Raw genomic sequence first — 22,860 nt, 5'->3', positions numbered from 1 at the left:
CACAAAGAACATGAAAAAAAAAAAAAAACAGTTTCCCACATCCAAGCTACTACTCTGCTGATTTAATTGGTTTCAAATGAGGCTTAACATTCACACAATGTGACTGTCCATCAACATTAAATACATCAACATTGCTCCAGCGTGTGGGCCTGTAACAGATGATGCTAGCCACATTAGCTGCAGAATGTGCCAATGCAAATTCAACAGACTAACCAATAAAATAAACTGTAAAGCAGCATGAAAATGACAAAACTTACAGGTTCTAAATTTGAAGTCAGTATCGATCCATCCTTCAGCTACAGTTTTAAAGTAAATCCTGCTTTGTTTTGGCCTCACAGCAGTCAGAAGTAAAATGATTAATGCACACATATATAAAGAGTTTTGAAATTGTTGTCAGGGCATTTCCATCACGTTAATCTACTGGGTCCTCACTTCCTCACATTTGGATGTGAGGAAGTGAGTGGACTGGTGGATTTGTGTGTTGGTTCTTTGAGCCAACAACAGAGAAATTAGTGTGTTGCTCGTATTGTTAGCAGAGTTGGTGTATACAGTAGTGAGTAAAATAGTAGTAACTGGGTGTAACTCCAGTTCTATGATTATGTGCATAGTAGCCCTCCCCACCCCACCACCACCACACCCCACCCACATTCCAGAGTGTCTAACGTTTTCTCTTTTGTACATTTAAAACAATTGTCAGCCTCGACAGATTTGGCACTCACTACTGATTACTTGGGGCAAAACAAAATTACCTCACCTCCCAACAAGAGGAACCTTGTACAACTTGTTTTCATGACATCAACAATATGTCAGATTGAATAAATGAAGTGACGTTTCTATGGTCAGAAATCAGTGTTCAATTTCAAAATGTAACTAGTTGACTTTAATTTAGTTCAAGTTCTTGTCCTGCTAATTGTGTTGAAACAACTTTCCTGATTTGAAAACACATCAGTGTTGTTTCAGCACAATGTTTCTATCCATACCCAACTTGATTTGTCATTGTGTTGGTATTAACTGTCAAGTACAGTTTATAAGCTCTTACAGCTGTCACTTTTTTATACTGTCTTAAATGTCATGTCACTATTGTCCAGTGAATGTCTACAGCAAGGCTCAGTGTGATCACAACACCACAGTGATTACTGACAGTGAAATGAAACAAATACATAAAAGCAGCTGGCAGTGGGAGGGACTGAATTGAACTTCTAAATCATAGGGAAATATGATTTCAGATCAAATTTATGGTGGAAAGAAACCACTGTAGCAGCACTTTGTAATCAGTTTCGTGTCAAGTTCTCTGTGCAAGCATGTGTTTAGGGAAACTAGAGAATGTAGTTACTGATGTTTCAGAGGCCTGTATTTTAATTTTACACATCTCATGGACTCTTGAGTGTCTGTAATGTTATCAAAGATTTGTATTCACTATATGATTATAAAATTGTTTGGTTGTGTATTGTAATAATTTGATTTTGCAAAATGTGACAAATGTGTATTTCTACATAAAATATGACAATTAGAGTGTAAAAGCAAGCTTCTGTCCAGAGTTATATCATTTGTTTAGAATATCCCTCAGTAAACTTCTGTGATTACAAACTGGTGACATTGATATTAGATGCTCAGAGAATTTGCCATTTATACACATTACTCAAACACATTGTCAGTTCTTACATTTGACTTGTAGTGAGTGTGGTTTCACATCATAATTGAAAAAGAATCAGAATAGGACCTTATGTGATCTTAATGTCACATGTCAATCATTCCAACCTTAGGGTACTTTACTGCAGTCCTTTCATCCACCAGAGGCCATAAATACTGCTCTTGTCACATTGATTTTTAGTTATAGGAAGTTTTAAGTAGACTGTTTAGTACAACAATGAAAGACAACTCAAAACTGTTTGCTGAAAGAAAGAAAACATCGCAGGAAGAATGTGCAAATAACCTGCCTGACAGCTATCTGTAACTAAGTGTATGACTACCTGCCAACAACATAATGAACAACACGTTTAACATAGAAACACATGAAATTCAGAATATCGATTGTGGACTTCAAATGTGCTCTGACAAAAACAAGACAATAGAATGCTGTGAACACAGGCAATCATATCTATATATAAGAATGTGTGCACTGAAATGTACTGGAGTGAAATCTGATGACATATCAGAAAGGGCAAGATCAGCTAAAGACAGGGCTGCTGTTGGTTGTGTCTATCCTGACTACTTCTGACAAGATATTACAGAGCTGCCTGGTTTGTGTGAGGTCACTGGATGGATTTGTTTTTGCAGTTACATTATGTGAAGATGCTGGAGACAAACATTTAAATTTTGTTTATGTGGACAAGCATGAAATTTGTGCTTATTCTTTAAACGTGAAAAGAAGTCATGAAATAACAAAAGCCATGAATCTCATGGTGACAGATCCTGTTCATCAGGCTTCAACTCACAGCCAGCCACATCCAATTGGTTTCAACAACCCCACAGAGGTTAAATACCTGAGATTCCCTACTAGTTAGAACTGAAGAAGCCCCTTTGATGAGAGGCAAAATATTTTCAGTTTTCTACAACCAAGTCCAGGTGTCCTTGATTCAGCCCTCCTTGAATAACCATGACCTGGATGGCTGAGATTCTTCACAGACAACTTTATGTGAAAAGCAGGTCCTATGTATGTGACATGAGTCAGGATCCAACTCTGTCACACATACATACATGTGATCCAAATGAGAATTGTGAACATTGGATTCCATGCAATTGTTTACATTAATTTAAGAAACAATCCGTCCTGAGTAACAGGTAGGACAAATGTCAAGTGCAACAGCCTTTTATGTTATGTCAGCTTGGTGTTGGGGTGAACAAAGTTTAATTGTGGCTGTCTAAAGGTGGGCTATGGGTTGACTGACACTTGAGTATAACCTGTGGTCAGTCCCAGCTCATATGTTTGTTAGTAGATATGTACAGTATTGGACTGGCAGCTTTCTGAGGCATCAGCTGCCTTTGTATAGTTGAGGAATGGATGGCATTTGGTGGGGCCAATGAGGAAACAAAGTCACTTTATTGATTTTTCAAGTATTGTAGTGGGTCGGTCCATAGTTGGGGAAAGGTTCAAGGTATTTCTGCACAGGTGTGGAACCTTGGAAAGTGCAAGGGTATAGTTGAGAAGAGAGAGGGGAGGAAAAGCTGCACCTCTCTCCACCACCTCTGCAGTTACTCCCACAAAAATGTCATCCAATTCCTTGGGTGTATTGATCTTTGTAGTTTGAGACAAGACAGGACATCATTGGGAGTGGTTCAAACGGCTTGACTTCTTTTTCACATGCTGTTTCCTGTGGTGTGTAGCAGAACTGGCCTCTAACTGACCTTCTCTTACCCTCTCTGCAATACTCCAGAGAAATGGAGTTGTAAACCAGTCTAACTGGTTGAGTTATAGACCACCTGGTTTGCTTACAAGGAAGGGGTTAATTTCAGAGACAAGGTGTCTGGCCAAGAGGAATCTCCTCCATGTTTTCTTTTTGGGGAAGCCAGAGACACAGACACCTCAACATCAAAGGTCGCCTTCTCCTCACCTTCTCCTCACTATGTTTCTCATGGCAACGCTAATTCTCTCCTGATAGCCCCATGAGAGATCGGGACAATAAAACTGTCTGAATGAAAGGTGCCAGGCTCCAGAGGAACCTCCAAAAATCAGATAATGCTGATGGGTTGTAAATTGGACATTCCTGAAGCAACTTGTGGTGTATGCTTGTGTGCCTTTTCCTAATACTCCAGGATAACCAAACTTCTATGTTGAACTTAACTTTTGATGTTTTCACTTTACAGGACTCCCAATATGTGTAATATTGATGTTTTTCCAGTTTCTCTAATTTGAAGAATGACAAAGTTGTGATTTTAACTGTTTTATACAGTTTGTCTGAATTTTTATCATGGAACCATACTGCCATCTAGAGGTTCGTAACAGTCAGGTTGAATACGTTTGACGTGATGCGTTTAATAAGTAACCGTAATAGTGATAATCATTTTGGGCAAATATAGTCTGCCTTTCTTTATTTCTTTATTTTGTGTTAGTTATACCTTGAGTCATCATTCATATTAGGACGAGTATTATAAATTGTTACCATGATTATCGTTTAATGTTGTCATCCAATCATAGGAATTGCCCCTAACGCATGCTGTGAACAATGTTGAAATGTCATTGAAAATCGTCCATTCAAAATATAGGTGATTGACCATAGTGAGAAGCAGATGAGCCCCTCGTATGAATCATTAATTAATTCCAGCTCCATGAGGCGAGATTACATCGTGCGCCACAAACCGTCCTACTGTACGTGAGCGACGGCCTGCCCATTAGACATGCCCTGGAGCGAGATTTAAATGTCTGCAGTCGCGGCATGAATTCAGTGCGCGTTACTCAGTCTTGTCTTAAGTTACGTTACGTTATGTTTTAGTTTTGTTTGTTACTTCTTACTGTAGTTGTCTTAGTCTTGTACAGTCGTTTTGCTCTTTAGGTTTTTCCCGTCTTCGAGCTACTCAAAAGCCATACCGAGTAGCGTGATTTATTTTTCAGACGTGTTTCCATAGTTTTGCCGTAAACTTTCCTTTTTGTAAGTCACACGTTTTCTTTTAGTACCTGTAAATTTTGGTCAAATAATAATAATTTTGTAGACCTTTTCGACCGGCCATCGAAGAGACTATCAATTTTGTTACTATCAGTCTAAAATAATCCTTCACGGACTCAACCAAACCAAAACCCTGCAGCCAGCCGTTGATCCTTGGTCTGGGTTAACAACCATCCGGAGCCGTTCCTCATCTGTAACCGACACCGTAGAACCAGTTCCAGAGACGTCACCGTCCAACATCAGCTCTCCACCTTGGTGTGTCTGGGCCTTCCACTGGACCACCGAGTAGATCGAGCCACGGACGAACATCTGGAACATCTTCGAGTTAGTTCGGAGCAGAACTCACCAGGACGTCATCAGCCAAGTAGGCATGCTAAGCGGGTTTGAATAAGAGTTGGTCCGTGAGGTTAAGATACTGCTAATTTATCCAAATTCTCTCAACTGCTCGTTTAATCCCTTTACGTTCGCGTCCCTATTATCCCCTTACAACTACTTCTCACTATCGCCAAACTTTGTCATCGCGTTGCCATAAGTTTCTTTTGTGTTCTGTCACATCACCTCATATCTTCTGTCGTACCATTCATGATATATCATTCATTATCCATAATTCTGCTTAATAAATGAGATTTTGATTTAAGTCCTGATTAAACGGTGTCCTTTTGAGCTGAATATATACGATCCCTGTATCCAGAGTTTACACTTCAGATTATCAGACTGGTTTACTGTTAGTTCATTCGTTAGTATTTTATCAGCGTTATAGCAGTTAATTTCTGCAGTCCTTAGCTGAGGAAGGTGGTGCCCCGTCATTTTATCAATGAATGCAACATCAAATTAAGGTAGTTCCCCTACACTATATAATGGTGCCCTCCGCGTGAGGCGGATTCAAATTGTTTTATTCAGTAATTAAGGCTTCATCGCATCACATCTGTGCTGACTTTCCACTAAGAATCTTATGTGCGCTGTTTGGCTCAACTATGTTTGTGCGCTGTTGATAAACTGTGGCTTTGTGTGTGAGCATTTCAACCTGTGCAAGCTAAATATGTGTTCTTGTTTTTAATTGTGGATTAACTGGATCCTGATGATTTGTTTATTTTGAGCGCTGATTGAATATTGAAGTGTTTTGAATTACATTGTGCATGCCGCGTCGCCGTACGCCGTTAATGTTGAAAGGACTGTTGGCACGTTATAACTGCTGCGATGTTCCAGGGTTATGATTGTGTCCTGTATTAGGTCAGTTTGGCTGCGAGTTTCCAGCAAACTTGATCGATACAGAACCCTCGCGTCTCTGTATCAGATTAGTTACCTGATAAGGGACAACTGCTTGACAGTGGGGGAATAGAGCGGATGTCCGCCTTGATAAAGAGCGCAGACTCTTGATTTGCTTTAATAAAAGTTGTGACCAACGCCGGTCCAGTGTGAGAATCAAAAGAAGCGATTGCTAGTTTGTTTATGCGGTGAACCGCCAATAAAAGTTGTGACCAACGCCGGTCATTTGTGAACGTTTTAAAAGAAACGATTGTTCGTTTAGTGAATTCAGTGAACCACTGATACGAGTGGAATCTCATTGGTTGATCGTAGTAGCGATCTGATTACAGTCCAGTGAATCTGGCCGCGCCGAAGTGCTGATCTGAGTGTTCGAGAGAACCTGTGCTGAAAAGAGAATTAAAGGAAAGCCACCGTGCTTATTTTGTCTTGTTGAATTTTAACTTGTACGACGCCCGTTGGGCGGCCGTAGGTCCGTTATCCAGACAATACGGCGGAGCGGATCTTCCTTCGGTGTTAACCCGTAGCTAAGAAGCTAAAGTTAACTTGAGAGTGTGTGGAAATTGGAGAATAGACGACTGAATTTAACGTCCTGTCTGAGGTCTCTGATAGTAAAAGCTGACTGTGTGTTTGAGACTGCTGCTGCTTGTTGTATCTGCCGATGTGAAGCTTATGATTGCTGGAGCTTGACTGACGCTGGTTAGCCAGAACAGCTAGCCTCTTTCAGGGAGGTGGAGCTAAACGCTCCCATCTCCTTCACTTGCTGCTTTTTCAGAGCAGCGACCCCTTTTCAACTCTCTAGCGCCACCCTTGGTAATTCCAGTGTATTGAACCTTTGTCTTCTACTGTGCGTAAAATAACCACAGCGCCCCTGCTGGCAGTGTAAGGTTAACCCTTTAGGAGAGACAGAAACATAAGTTTCTCTAATTTGAAGAATGACAAAGTTGTGATTTTAACTGTTTTATACAGTTTGAATTTTTATCATGGAACCATACTGCCATCTAGAGGTTCGTAACAGTCAGGTTGAATACGTTTGACGTGATGCGTTTAATAAGTAACCGTAATAGTGATAATCATTTTGGGCAAATATAGTCTGCCTTTCTTTATTTCTTTATTTTGTGTTAGTTATACCTTGAGTCATCATTCATATTAGGACGAGTATTATAAATTGTTACCATGATTATCGTTTAATGTTGTCATCCAATCATAGGAATTGCCCCTAACGCATGTTGTGAACAATGTTGAAATGTCATTGAAAATCGTCCATTCAAAATATAGGTGATTGACCATAGTGAGAAGCAGATGAGCCCCTCCTATGAATCATTAATTAATTCCAGCCATTCCAACCCCAGATTTCAACATGGCAGACATAGACCAGTCTGGACACTCCAGTGAGAGGGACCGTCCCGATAATGTGGAGTTGGCATTAATGGATCTGACCGGAGATTTGCTGCCTGGCTACCTAGACCAAATATACACTGCTGATCCCAAGGGCTTAGAAGCTATCATGTTCCAGTTAACCCTTCCAGTAATAGGTGATGAAGTTAAGAGTAAAGACAAGCCGAAAGCACTTGGAAGCATAGCAGTGGTGGCAACTGCCCAGCTCAAGCATGCGTACAAGTTGTTAAGACAAGCAGACGAGAGGCTAAGAGCCTACAAACGTGAGATTAAGGGCCTGCAAGAAAAGAGTGAAACCCAGAGACAGTCCCTGCTTGAGGCAGAAGGACAAATTCAGAGGTTGATCTCCAATGAGAAGTCACAAGAAAAGGAGACTAAATGTCTGGAGTCAGAATTAGCCCAAGTAAAAGAATGTTTGGGTGAAACGGGTAAAGAAAGAGATTTGAATAAAATACTTCGCCAGGAAGCTGAGAACAAGGTGGAACACTTGGAGCACCAGATTCAACTCCAAGCTGAGTCTGCTGAATCTGACCAAAGGTACCTCCAAGACATGCGTGCACGTCTGATGCAGGCTGAGGAACAAGCTGGCGAAGCACATCACCAGCAACAACTGATGGAAGCAAAACTGGCAAACGTCAGAAGAGAGCTTTACCTTGAACAAAAGGGAAGATGCCAAACATCTCTTGATGATTTCCTTCAAGAAGAGAAGGGAGACATTAAGGTCCTTGGAAACACCCGACGGGATGTTTCCTCCCCATGAGTTCCACTGGAACCAGTTTATGATTCAAGGAGGCTCTCACCTAACCGTGTAAGGGGGAGCCCCATTTAGCGTCTTAATCTAGCCACCTCTGACTATACGGCACATGGGCCTACAGATAGAGACTTAGACAAGATCGCTTGCAACATAGCTCGGTTTGAACCAAACCCTGGTGGTTCAGATCAAACCAGCCAGTATCTCAAAGACATTGAGTTTTACCTTCGTAAGTTTCCAGGTGCCACTGTCGATGATAAAATCTATCTAATCAAGGTGACATCTAACCGAGAGGTCAGCAGATTCATTGAGAGACAGCCTGACTATGTCAGAAATGATTATGACTTGCTCTGCGAAACATTGCTGGAAGAGTTCTCTGATCCTCTTTCCCAAACAGGCTTAATGGCTCCTCTTGCAATTAAACAAGGAAGACAAGAGTCACCTCAACAGTATTACAACCGCCTACGTCAGGCTTACTTCGGCTCCAGAAACGAGCCAGGGATGGAGGAAGATCTTAACTTCAAAACGCTCTTTGTCCAAAACCTCCATCCCACCACTAGCCATCATCTTGGTGTCGCAGCTTGTCCGCGCACCTGCACTAGTCGCCACCTATGCGAACTAGCTGCAATGGGGTTTGCAAAGCAGAGACAAAGCACCCTTAAACACCCAGAACCCAGCACGATCTTGAGTCTGGGAACTGAAGCCTTGGAACTTGAAGGAACTTCTGTTTGTGAAACACAAAAATCCAACACGTTCTCTTCCCCAAATCGCCGATACGTGCAAGATCACAAGGAACCTCCACCTCGACGAATGGAGTCTGAATATGGTTTTTCTCAACCACCACAATCTGGTTTCAGACCCAACCGTTCACGATTTGAGGCAAATCGCCACCAGTCCAATTTCAGGCAAAACAAATTTCCATCCACCTGGCATGGAAATTACCAAACCCATGGCAACCGGCAAAATGGCCGTCGTGAGTTTCGAAATCCTGAACAACAGGAAAACCGATCTCCAGGACACAACGTGTCCCAAGGAGAAAAGACGACAATGCTAAAAGCAAGTCTCACCTAGATGACCTCAGCAAGGAAGATCTTGACATCATTAGACAATTGATTCAAAACATGCGTGAGAAAGAAAATAGAAAGGCTGACATATTTGCCATCTCTTCCATAAAAACAGATCCGCCTTCCCAGATGGATCAAACCCCTCAACTTGAAGCAGCAATGGCAGAGTTGTACCTAAACCCTGATAAACTTGAACTCATGCCCCCTCAAGTTCAAGTTACAGAGTTGGACAAGGAAGAGACGACGCCCCCTACCGCAGTCTTGATGGTTCAACTCGAACCAACCGAAGAACTTACCACTAAAAACCCTTCAGTCCTCCAAGGTGAATCACCCTGTCTCCACTTGTGTGATTTGACCCGAAAAGGGGCGGCACGAAAATTGTGTCTGTCAACTATACTTGAAGGTGAACTGAGGCACGAAGCTCTCCTCGACACAGCGGCTGACATTACCTTAATGTCAGCAGCGCTTTTCAACACGCTGCAGGCTATAGCCCGTCGATCGCTTACAACGCTGATGTAAGTGGTGTTTATGCTGATGACACGGTCTTGGCCCTCGGTGCTGACAAGTCAGCTATCAGCTGGCAATTTTCTGAGACAGTAGTACAAGACCACTCCAGCAGCCAGCTTGTGAAAACTACCTCTTGCCTTCCTACAGATCCTCTGCCTCAACCAATTTTGGCAGCCGATGGTATCTGCTCATTGAAGGTAGAATGGCGTCATAGACAGCTGACTCATGCTTTTATGGTCGTCCCAAATCTGCCACATGATATCTACATTAGCAGCGATGTACTGGTCAGATTGGACAATCAGGTAAATACAGTTCACAACATCCTTTGGTCACTGCCAGGGGTTGAGGAAGAAACTCCCCCTGACACTGAAAACTTTAAACCGGTCCTTTTTCCCCACCCACCAACCCCTGATGTCCGCATCGTCACTCCGCCTCGACCACTGCTCTCTGCTGCTGTCGCTCGACCACGTCCCAGTGCTCTTGGCACACCTGCTTTCTCTGACGACCTTGGGTCCATCCAAACGCCGTATCCCGTGCTTCATGGCCTTCCTTCTCGTGCTCTTCTGTTCTTCTTCGCCGTCCTGGGCTTTCTCATTCATGTCTCTGATGCACTCGCTTCTGTTGCCCTCACAGCGTATCAGAGCCACAGGGTGGTGATGCTAATGCACGCCCATGACTCTCCACGCGCTGAATACAAAGTCTGGGATTTGCAACTGACTTTGATTCTGATGGCTATTAGAGCAATGCTACATACCACCATAGGCTTCTCTCCTTTTGAGATAACGACGGATCGGCAGATGACTCTACCAATGCACCTGCTCTATCAACCAGGTAAAGCCAACATTGCCAGAGCATACACTGCGCATCAGTACATGACTGACTTGCATGAGCATCTCAAGACATTCTCCTTCGCCCAGAAAAACTTAGGTGAGAGCGTAAAAGGACGTAAAGCCTACTACGACCAGAACGCATCATACGACGAGCTCCAAGTGGGGGACAAAGTGTGGTACTACATCTTTGCTCCAGCCATTGGAGTAACCAATCAAGGTCTCGGGAGGCTCACCCGCAAGCTCCCTCCCCACTGGGCAGGTCCTTATTTGATCACTGACAAACTCTCTCCAGTGGTGTGCCAAATCCAGGTGAAGAAAGGCCAGAGAGAGCCTATCTTTAAGTGGGTACACCGCAACCAGGTAAAACCACACATAACCCCCATGAGAATGAATGGGGACGCCAGAGTCTCAGTTAAGGGTTGAATTACATTATATAACGTCTACTACTGTTGGAAAGGATTGACAATTCTTCCTTTTGGTACTGGTCGTACCGAAGAAATCTGAATTAGACATCCCTGTCTGAACACATCCAACAATTTGAACTATCCGTGATACTTGCTCTGTTCTTGTAATCCAGCCATTTAACCAGTAATCAAGTGGGGGACAGTTTATGCTATAACGACTCCAGTGATCCTAATTAAAAGGTATAACAGCAGATACAATCCACACGTTGCAGCAGTTACAAAAGTTCACTATCACTCAGTCAGAATTAAGTGGACACAATAAGAGATACAAACAATTTATTGGTGGTTTGTTAACAGCAGTTGTCGCCTTCGACACTCTTTTCAGCATCAGACTCTTGTCAGATAACGCAGTTAGTTAAATAAGGTCAATTGATCTGTAGACCAACTTCAATCTGTAAAAAGTTATATATATTTTTGTTCTCTTTCTCTCTTTTCTGTAGTGCAGGCTGACTACGCTCACACAATTAGTTGACGTATTAATGTTGGGTGTGTTGTGTGACATTGGATCCTCAGTGGACAGTTTAGCTGCAAGTAGGATTCCCCCATATCCCTAGGTTACCTGTAAACTTTCACGTTTAAAGTTCAAAGTTTATAATGTAGAGTCACCAAATGTAGTCCCTGCAATTCTAGAACTTGTGCAAGATGGTTATTCCTCTGTGTCTCATATAGTCCCATCGAAAGCCACTATAATAATCTGTAGATTCATAGGACACCTTACGGATACCCAACGCCCAACGGATACCAACTCTGTTCAAATGCTGCTGCATGCGACCTGTTCTGCTTAATTTTTCAGCGATCTGAAGTTCCCTGGACAGCGATCATCGAATCGAGTGGGGGATATGTAGCAGAACTGACCTCTAACTGACCTTCTCTTACCCTCTCTGCAATACTCCAGAGAAATGGAGTTGTAAACCAGTCTAACTGGTTGAGTTATAGACCACCTGGTTTGCTTACAAGGAAGGGGTTAATTTCAGAGACAAGATGTCTGGCCAAGAGGAATCTCCTCCATGTTTTCTTTTCGGGAAAGCCAGAGACACAGACACCTCAACATCAAAGGTCGCCTTCTCCTCACCTTCTCCTCACTATGTTTCTCATGGCAACGCTAATTCTCTCCTGATAGCCCCATGAGAGATCGGGACAATAAAACTGTCTGAATGAATGGTGCCAGGCTCCAGAGGAACCTCCAAAAATCAGATAATGCTGATGGGTTGTAAATTGGACATTCCTGAAGCAACTTGTGGTGTATGCTTGTGTGCCTTTTCCTAATACTCCAGGATAACCAAACTTCTATGTTGAACTTAACTTTTGATGTTTTCACTTTACAGGACTCCCAATATGTGTAATATTGATGTTTTTCCAGTTTCTCTAATTTGAAGAATGACAAAGTTGTGATTTTAACTGTTTTATACAGTTTGTCTGAATTTTTATCATGGAACCATACTGCCATCTAGAGGTTCGTAACAGTCAGGTTGAATACGTTTGACGTGATGCGTTTAATAAGTAACCGTAATAGTGATAATCATTTTGCGCAAATATAGTCTGCCTTTCTTTATTTCTTTATTTTGTGTTAGTTATACCTTGAGTCATCATTCATATTAGGACGAGTATTATAAATTGTTACCATGATTATCGTTTAATGTTGTCATCCAATCATAGGAATTGCCTAAAGCATGTTGTGAACAATGTTGAAATGTCATTGAAAATCATCCATTCAAAATATAGGTGATAGACCATAGTGAGAAGCAGATGAGCCCCTCGTATGAATCATTAATTAATTCCAGCTCCATGAGGCGAGATTACATCGTGCGCCACAAACCGTCCTACTGTACGTGAGCGACGGCCTGCCCATTAGACATGCCCTGGAGTGAGATTTAAATGTCTGCAGCCGCAGCATGAATTCAGTGCGCGTTACTCAGTCTTGTCTTAAGTTATGTTACGTTATGTTTTAGTTTTGTTTGTTACTTCTTAGTTGTCTTAGTCTTGTACAGTCGTTTTGCTCTTTAGGTTTTTCCCGTCTTCGAGCTACTCAAAAGCCATACCGAGTAGCGTGATTTATTTTTCAGACGTGTTTCCATAGTTTTGCCGTAAACTTTCCTTTTTGTAAGTCACACGTTTTCTTTTAGTATCTGTAAATTTTGGTCAAATAATAATAATTTTGTAGACCTTTTCGACCGGCCATCGAAGAGACTATCAATTTTGTTACTATCAGTCTAAAATAATCCTTCACGGACTCAACCAAACCAAAACCCTGCAGCCAGCTGTTGATCCTTGGTCTGGGTTAACAACCATCCGGAGCCGTTCCTCATCTGTAACCGACACCGTAGAACCAGTTCCAGAGACGTCACCGTCCAACATCAGCTCTTTACCTTGGTGTGTCTGGGCCTTCCACTGGACCACCGAGTAGATCGAGCCACGGATGAACATCTGGAACATCTTCGAGTTAGTTCGGAGCAGAACTCACTGGGACGTCAACCAAGTAGGCATGCTAAGCGGGTTTGAATAAGAGTTGGTCCGTGAGGTTAAGATACTGCTAATTTATCCAAATTCTCTCAACTGCTCGTTTAATCCCTTTACGTTCGCGTCCCTGTTATCCCCTTACAACTACTTCTCACTATCGCCAAACTTGTTTGTCATTGCGTTGCCATAAGTTTCTTTTGTGTTATGTCACATCACCTCATATCTTCTGTCATACTATTCATGATATATCATTCATTATCCATAATTCTGCTTAATAAATGAGATTTTGATTTAAGTCCTGGTTAAACGGTGTCCTTTTGAGCTGAATATATACGATCCCTGTATCCAGAGTTTACACTTCAGATTATCAGACTGGTTTACTGTTAGTTCATTCGTTAGTATTTTATCAGCGTTATAGCAGTTAATTTCTGCAGTCCTTCTTAGCTGAGGAAGGTGGTGCCCCATCATTTTATCAACGAATGCAACATCAAATTAAGGTAGTTCCCCTACAGGTGCCACACAGGTATTTTGTTCAGTACAACCTGTGATCCTCACTCATTTTGTTGTTAAGTCCAGTTTCCAATTGTTCTTGCCCTTCCTCATCTCCTACTTTCTGTTTCCTTACTACTCATCTGTTGTGGGCTGTGCCATCCACTACTACCTCAGTGGTTCAAGTATAGAGTTCAACTGTTGGGTCTTGTCTGGGATTGCATGTTTTTGCAGGAGACGCAGCCAGTTGAGGCACTTGCTTCGCTTGAGAGTAATGTCCAGTGTTGACCGCTGTGAATCCATTGTGAGAGAGTATTGGGTGACTCTCCTGATACCTTGTGGAACACTTGAGTGGACAGAAGGTGTAGGGATGGTGAAGTGGTTTAAGAGAAGACTTCGGGAGACTTAGATCTGTGGGCTGATCATTAGACGCTGTTGGTCTTGGACTGGAAGATTTGTCCTGATCAGTAGGGGCGGAGTACTTTAAATCATAAGCAGATTGAAGGAATCCCACCAAGCTATTAGGGTCTCTTGAGAAGGTAGCTCCTTGCTCCAGGGGTCGTTTATATCCATCATGAACTAATTCTGCACTGACTGTCCCATCAGCTTTCTCAGCTGTACTGTGCCAACAATGAACGTGTGAGAAGCATGAGATTAGGTCATTGGAAGGAAGGAAGCTTTGAGGTGTGCAGCTGGATTGGACCGTTTTAGAAGTCAGCAGCGGTGTTGATGGACACTGAGGCTCTTTTTGAAGGGATAGGACAAGTAAGTGAGAGTGTGGCAGGGGCACAGACTGGAAATGCTGTTCATGTGAATATAAAGGGGGTGGTGTGCTTTCTCTAATCGGGTTCACTCTGTCTTTCTGGACTCCTGCCTTGAAGCTCTGCACATGCTGTATCACAGAAGGACGACTGAATACCACCACTGAAGAATCTTTGAGTAGTGCTGGTCGCTCTGCTGCCTCTTCTGTGGTACAATTGGTTAAACTAGAGGTAATAAGTGGCAAGGGCTGGACAAAGTTGGTATAAGAGGGGTCTTGAGAGGGTAATCCACTACTACTGACCTGCAAGAACAACTTTTTCTCGGCCAAAGGAGACATAATCGTCTCGCTAACCTCAGAGGAGTTGAAACCTGAAGAAGTGTGCTCTGTTGTTGGTAGTTCAGCTTGTTCACCAGGGGGTTCTGGAATTGTTGGAGACTGCACATTTCTTGGTTTCCCAGCATGGCACTGGTCCTGTACTGGTACTTGCTGGTGTTGCCAGAGTTCCATTGCTGAGTGGGCTTGGTTAAAAATCTTTAGAGTGGTCAGTGGAAACACACTCTTGTCGTCTGTTGCCATTGGAAAAGCTGTCACATAGGAGGGTTTACACGCACTATACCTCCTTTTCCTCTTCACATCATCTTTGTGTTGCAGCATCAGCTGTATCCCTGTATCATTCTGACAATCCTGTGTTTGGCTCTGTCTTTTTCTGACACCATGTGAAGGCTGTAGAGAATCCAGACGAGTAATGCAGATTTGGGGTTCAAGTTTCAGCTTAGAATTTTGTTCCATCAACTCCTACGAGACGAAGACAAGGAAGGAGAACAAAAACAAATGAGGTAGAAAGAGATACAGGAATGCTGTAAATGAGACATAAGGAAAGACTTTGGTTCAAATTCAGATAAGGCCTGCGAGGAGAGGGCGAAGGTCTTTATTGAATGTGACAATGAGTTATTGAGCACCCTTGTCTATCCTTTAGAGAATTCTGTAGTTGTACATTTCTCTTGCTCACGTAAGTTCACTGAAAATTGTAAATGTTTCTCCTTTTACAGTCCTGGTATGGTTCTACAATGAACAGAGGTTGTCAAGTAGCTTTTCTCTCAGCTCTTAATAAGCTGATTAATGACCTGTCATTCATACTTCAAAGCTGGTACTGAAGAGCAGTATTCCATATGTGGAGTTTTGTGTTGTGAATCAGTTAGAAATTGATTAAAACTGGTGTTTGAACCAGAAAATTAGGATGATAAAACAGGGACAAAATTTACAGTTATTGATGGCAATAGTCAGAGATGATGTAGAACCACAAACACAATTAATACAGTACTTAGCTATATATTTATGATTTATACAATTGATTCCTATTTTTCCTGTTTCTTTAATTGTCGTAATTGCCATGTAATATACTGACAATTACTGCACATAATGGTTATTTGGTGCAATGATTTGTTTCAACATAAAGTGAGACATTAGCCGCAATGTTAAGTAATGGGCTTTTTGCCCATCATAGCACATTGCATGTATTTGACCAGAGTATCAAGCATGCTTTTCTACATTTCCCACATGACCTTGTGTATTGCATTGTTCATTGAGAATGTGTAGCTAAAATAGGTTTGAGGTCCTGAAAGGAATGCCTTCCTTCTTAACTCTGTAGTGTGTGCTCTGATGCAAATGTTTTCTTACATCCTGCTGTTATAAACCACTAATCCACATGAATGAAGCAAAGAAAATGTAACGTTAGTAAACTGACAGACAATGAGAAATACTGACTAATCTGCTGTAATCCTGGTCTTTGGTTTCCACCCTATAATTCTTCTCAGGGCATGGGTTGGTCTTCAGGATGGGGGCACTAGTACTATTGGATGATCCTTTGCTTGAACTCGCTTCTGTTGTCCTGCATTTGAAAAGGGGGAGGGGTTTGTTCTCCTCCCCTTTGAGGAATCTCTCATAGGGCAGGATGAGTCTGGAAAAAAGATGAACAACTGCATGAATGAATGACAGAAGACACTGGGTCTAGAGATACATTTTGGTAATTATTGGTTAACTTTTACAAATATCTCAATAGTTTAAAAAAGCAACTGCACTGAAACTGTCCAGATACCATTAAGGGATGGAAAAAGATGATACCACACTCCTGTTATCCAGGATAACTGTTCCACGGAAACTCATACTTTCACTCATCAAGTGAGTTGCAAAATAAATAGAAAATATAGTCAAGACATTGCAGGTTAGAAATAATGTTTTTTTACTTGAAATAATAATTATGTCCTTCAAACTTTGCTTTTGTCAAAAAATTCTCCATTTGCAGCAATACAGCCTTGCAGACCTTTGGCATTCTAGCTGTCAATTTGTTGAGGTAAAATTGGCTCCAATCAAGTGCTGTCCACAGGATATGGCCTGGTGTTGCAAAATGGACTGATAGCCTTCCTTATTCAAAATCCCTTTTACCAGCACCAAAGCTGCCCCAGACCATCACATTACCTCCACCATGCTTGCAGATGGTGGCAGGAACTCCTCCAGCATCTTTTCACTTGTTCTGCATCTCACAAATATTCTTCTGTGTGATCCAAACACCTCAAACTTAGATTTGTCTGTCCATAACACTCTTTTTCCAGTCTTCCTCTGTCCAGTGTCTGTGTTCTTTTGCCCATCTTTAGAAGGCCAGCATCCCGGAGTTGCCTCTTCACTGTGGACGTTGAGACTGACTTTTTGTGGGTACCATTCGATGAAGCTGCCAGTTGAGGACCTGTGAGGCGTCTATTACTCAAACTAGAGACTCTAATGTACTTGTCCTCTTGCTTAGTTGTGCACCAGGGCCTCCCATTTCTCTTTCTATTCTGGTTAGAGCCCATCTGCGCTGTTCTCTGAAGGGAGTAGTGCACACCGTAGGAAATCTGCTGTTTCTTGGCAATTTCTCAAATGAAATAGCCTTAATTTCTCAGAACAAGAATAGACTGTCGAGTTTGAGAAGAAAGTCCTCTTATTCTGGCCATTTCGAGAGTATAATCGAACCCACAAATGCTGATGCTCCAGATACTCAACTAGCTCAAAGGCCAGTTTTATAGCTTCTCTAATCAGCACAACGGTTTTCAGCTGTGCTAACATAATTACACAAGGGTTTTCTAATAATCAATTAGCCTTTTTACACGATTAGCTAACACAATGTACCAATAAAACACAGGAGTGATGGTTGCTGGAAATGGGCCTCTGTACACCTATGTAGATATTCCATTAAAAATTGCCATTTGCAGCTAGAATGGTCATTTACCACATTAACAATGTCTAGACTGTGTTTCAGATTAATTTAATGTTATCTTCATTGAAAAAAGTGCTTTTCTTTAAAAAATTAAGGACATTTCTAAGTGACCCCAAACCTTTGAACGGTAGTGTACATTTGTGAAGCTTGGACAGAGCCAGGCCAGTTGTTTCCCCCTGCCTTCAGTTTTTATTTTCAACTACGCCAACCACATCCGTTCACCAACATTTTCACTCTCTGAGGAATAGTGCAACATTTTTGGAAATGCACATCCTTGAAGGGGAAATTTAAGTGGAAAACTAGATGTCATGGACTACATCTAAACATATACATACAACTATAATCAACGATTTATATACACTAAAATGCAGTTTTGTGGTTGCAGTTCAATAGCAGCTGTTTGAAGCTTTTTATTTGCCATTCACCTCAGCTACGTGATGCATTTTTGCATCTTGGTTTTACAGCCTGCAGCTGTTTTTGTTTAGTGTCACTGTCATTTCCTGCAGCAGCAGGTGGCTATTTAGCATCTTCAGAGCTGGATATTACCCTCAGGAGGTGGTGGACACCAAAACAGCAGTAACAGAATGTATATTGGAGTTACATTTACCAGATGAACAAAGACGTCTCCAAATCACTGATGATGTCTGCTGGATTTGTAAATAATAGTGCTGTAAAAAATACTGCGTTAACACAAATCAATTTTAACGGCGTAATTTTTTTTATCGCGCGATTAATGTTCTTTGTGACCTAGTGAACTTGTAGTTTTTTTTATAAGCTGTGGCCACTGCTAGTAACATTACAAAAACTACAGGAACCGGAAACAAAACAATGGGAATGCCCCACACATGTTTTGGTCTTGCCTGCTGGCTAGCTGTGAAAGTGTAGGCGGATGTCAAGCGCGAAACGCCGAAATGGATGTGAACAAGATTCTGAATAGAAAGTTTAGTTTCAAAAAGTTGTCAGATGTGTCGACTGATAAGACCAAAGTTTGGACAGAGGCATATAGATACCGCAACTAAAAACAAGCTTACTGCAGCCATAGCCAAGTAATGTTCATTCTTTCTGGAGAAATAAGAGGCTGCGTTGATAAGCCTCTGGTGAATAAACAGAAGAGCATTATAGTCTGACTGCTTGTGTGTTCAGAGGAAACTTAAGAAAGGAAAGTTTAAGCCATGGTTTAACTGCACTATAGGCTGAGTCCTAGTTTACAATGATGTGCTCTTTGTAACTTTATCTTGTATCACCCTGTTTTGATCCCTTAGAAAGGGTTGTTGAAGGGGCTTTTTTGTAACCAAGCATTTATTTTTGTCATCTGTTTATTGACAGTGTTAAATTGTGTGAGATTTTGCTTCAAATGTGAATGACTGCTCAAAGTGAGAATGTGAGAAAAACATTTGCACAAAGCAAGCCTATCCACTTTTCCATGTTGATAACAGTATTAAAATGGTAATTAATGGGACATTTAGAATAGATAAAAATGTGTGATTAATCGCGAGTTAACTATGACATTTATGCAATTAATCGCGATTAAATATTTTAATCGATTGACAGCACTAGTAAGTAATATAGTATTTTCACCATATCAAATTTACAAGATATATTTATATATAGATATATATTTGTTGTGTTGACAGTTGTTATAGCATTCAAATATCATCTTCCAAGTGAACTACAACTGAAACTAAAACTAAAAAAGTAACATAAAAAGAACAGTCAAGTGTAATAATGAAAAAAAATAGAAAAACAAAGGACAGCGACTGAAATAATCCTTCAAAGTCTCTGTTAATCCATTGAGGCACTGTAAAAAGATTTAAGGCTTTAACTGAGCCCTCAGAGGTAGGGATGGGAATCGAGAACCGGTTCTTTTTGAGAACCAGCTCCCAGTAGCTCAATTCCAAAAGTATGCCTGCCTGGTTAACGATTCTGCTTATCGATTCCGCCTGTCTTGCACATGCGCGATAACATCACGCACGCTGCATTGTTTTGGTTTAGAACGTGGCCAATATGGCATCGAGGCAGAAACGCTCCAAAGTATGGCTATATTTCACGTGAAAAGTTTCCATTTCTTCAAAGGGGGGAAATACCTCCAACATGCTAAAACATTTGTCCACACAGCATGCAATTCATTTGCAGGAATGTCACGTGTTTGATACGCTACTTAGTGACGCTTGTGAATCTAGCGGCAGAGCAAACACCATCTGTTATTAGTGCCGAAGGTAATGTTGAACTCTTACATGTCGTGTCTGTTGTGTTAAGGTTGGCGCCATTTCACTGTGTAAATTGCTTTCGCCATATGAATCATCTCCATGTCCTTCCATCAAAAACAGTGAGTTTGCTTTACCTGCCTGTGAGCCTTACCCTTGATGGAGATTTTTGTTCTTAAGTGTCTGTCGAGTTGTTCTCCAGCGCTTGTTTCCTTTTTTGCCTGTGTGCTTTCCCTTAACGGAGTTTTGTGTTTTCTTTATTAGAAGCTGTCGAGTGTCCTCCAGCAGAGACTTCATTCTTCATTCCAGTTTTTCTGCCGCCTGATTTGAGTATTTCTTTTCTGTTGCTACTTTTTAATAAACTGAAATCTGCATCTCTGCATGTGAGTCCTGCTTTCCAGTACACGTCACACTATGAGAAGTAACTCACCTACTTTATAGGTTTGTTCTGAGGTTACGTCACACATCATTTGTGCATACTGTATATGTTTTATTTTCTTTGCAGAGATGAAAATATAAAAGACAGTTAACGCAAACAAACCCATTTGTACTCTTATTTCCTAACCCAATGAGAATTGATAATGGAATCGGAACTGTTAAATTCTTATCAATTCCCATCCCTACTCAGAGGATTTGATTACACTTTATAGGAACTTTGAGGAGTTGGTGTTGCTGCTTAAGTGAAGAGAGGTGGGGTAGAGTTGAAGGGCTGGCACTGAAGAGCTAGTTCAATACAAATCTATTATGACCAGTGTAGCTGCAGCTCCTCCAGGTTACTCATTGTTTTATATGTAAAAATAAAAGTCAGCCTCATAACAAGATCAGAAAATGAAATGTATGATTACATCTTATTAGCAAAGAGCCCTTGAGGGAAATGGCATTTATTGGTGCACTTATCAGTCTATCATTTTTTAAAGGTAATATACACACTGACCTTTCGTAGTGTCGACGTGTGCAGGTTGCTGCACTGGTGCTGCCTGGGTTTCCGCCAAGCTCATCATAGACCTTCTTCCATTGTCTATGTGCTGTAACCTACACAGATAAAAATATAAAGAATTTCCATCTTCTACTGAGGCAACCTTAGTAAAGGGTTTATAAGTTGTAACTGACTTTATCAATGATTAATAGACTATTAACATTTATGCATACTCGCAAATAGTCATTTTTTAATGACTTACTAACATGTGGAACTGCATTGTTACCAAACTGAAAGGCATCGTTTGTCACTGTGATTAGTGACAACATCATCCGGTGATTGATCCAATTTATCATATTCAGACTAGAGCAAGATCTCTAAAACTCACCAGTTCATATCCTCCCAGGTTTTGAGCTGCTTGGAACATGGTCCAGAGGTTTACTGTCATGCAGTCAGAAGAAACGACAGACATTTTGGAATAAATAATATCCACACAAAAATGTGTCCTTGCTTTCATTTCCATGTCTACACATTTTTTTAATGTAAAGTTCCAGTTTATTACAACTTGGGTCTTAAAATATATGAGGTCATTTTACCCTGTTTGAAGCCCAGGTAGGGGATCCTTTCAATTGGTGTCTTCTTCTCCTTCATGTATTTATACAAAGACACGAGGAAAGCCTGCTCCTCTGCTCTGTACTGCACCACTTGTCCTCTTCTTCTTCTCTCCTCTGACAGCGCTGGGGTTGTGGTCTGTCCACTGTGATTTCTATTACTACAGTTGCTTCTGCCACTGAGTTTGGATGAGGCTGCTTTGTTTGCTGTAACCTGGAAGAAAACGGACAAGGGAAGGACAGAGAAATGTGTATACGTTCACTTTGATGTCAATATCAAAAGCGTCACTAAATGAATGCAATTACTACTTGGCTTGAGTAAATACTTGAATTTGTACCTTGACTGTGGTCTCTCCTGCTGTTTCAGTCTTCTTGGAAGCCACTGGTGTTTGACAGTTAACTTTAGCCTCTATCCTCCGACTTTTGCCTTGTGAGTCACAATACAGAGAGTTTGATGACTTCTTTTTCCGGGGGCGGCCCTTCAGGTTGGGAGCTGAAGACAAAGAAAAAGACAACAATTTTTGTTAGAAAAATTTAAATGGAAGCAGGTTGAAAATATTTTCAAATGATCCTTGCATGCAGGAATTTAAATGGCAGTCTTGCTAAAATCCAGCATGTTTACATCTTGTATTTTGAAACTGATATTCATTACCCTGCTCTGTCCCTACCAAATAAACTAATAAAAAATAGATTGTACAGGAGTTGTCCTTTAAATTAGGGCGAGGTGTATGTTAGAGTATCAGCACTGAAAACAGCTGAAATGAGTGTATACTTGCTGAAAGCATATGAACTTTGAATTTAAACTGAAGAAGGCAAAACAAAACGTCTTATGTATGATCAATAACCTAATACCATGTCATGTTATGGTAACTACAGACCTGATCTAGGACTAATTGCCATCTCCTGTAACCCAGACAGTTTGGGAGGTGGATTTGTCCATTACAGGAAGAATATGGAAAATGCAAACTTACTGCATGACAGGAAATCTTCCTCAGGAAGACCAGCAGTAATCATGATTTATGCTGACCTAGAAACGTCTCTTGCATTGAAGTCAATACAAATCATGTACAATTAAAGATAGTCTTCCTTGCTCAGCAGCTTTCTTTGATTTTACTTGGTTTATATTGACTTTAATGGACAAGACCTTTTTCCAGAATTAATGACGTTTTTCATAGTTACTGGCAATCCAGGTTCAAGGCTACGGCAAACTATACTGTAACATTAAGGTTTACAATATTGGCTCTTGAAGGTTGATGTGATTTTGTTGTGGAGTCTTGCTGTTCCCCAGTCAT

General features: G+C 41.2%; 1 protein-coding gene across 1 annotated transcript in view; it reads right to left on the bottom strand.

The window, feature by feature from the left end:
• Positions 1–12,442: 12,442 nt before the first annotated feature.
• Positions 12,443–22,860, bottom strand: part of LOC139349857 (AT-rich interactive domain-containing protein 5B-like) — a 46,552-nt gene continuing 36,134 nt past the window's right edge. The window contains exons 5-10 of the mRNA XM_070990879.1: positions 21,907–22,061; positions 21,554–21,782; positions 21,346–21,398; positions 20,976–21,073; positions 16,352–16,544; positions 12,443–15,382 (exon numbers count right to left, since the gene is read on the bottom strand). Of these exons, the coding sequence (XP_070846980.1) occupies positions 14,006–15,382; positions 16,352–16,544; positions 20,976–21,073; positions 21,346–21,398; positions 21,554–21,782; positions 21,907–22,061 (2,105 nt within the window). The 3' untranslated portion in view covers positions 12,443–14,005. The remainder of the gene's footprint in view (positions 15,383–16,351; positions 16,545–20,975; positions 21,074–21,345; positions 21,399–21,553; positions 21,783–21,906; positions 22,062–22,860) is intronic.

This window comes from Chaetodon trifascialis, chromosome 21, assembly GCF_039877785.1.
Source record: "Chaetodon trifascialis isolate fChaTrf1 chromosome 21, fChaTrf1.hap1, whole genome shotgun sequence".
In the NCBI taxonomy this organism is placed as follows: Eukaryota; Metazoa; Chordata; class Actinopteri; order Chaetodontiformes; family Chaetodontidae; genus Chaetodon; species Chaetodon trifascialis.
Note: the sequence above shows the minus strand (reverse complement) of the source record. Positions and strands in the feature narration are given on the sequence as shown.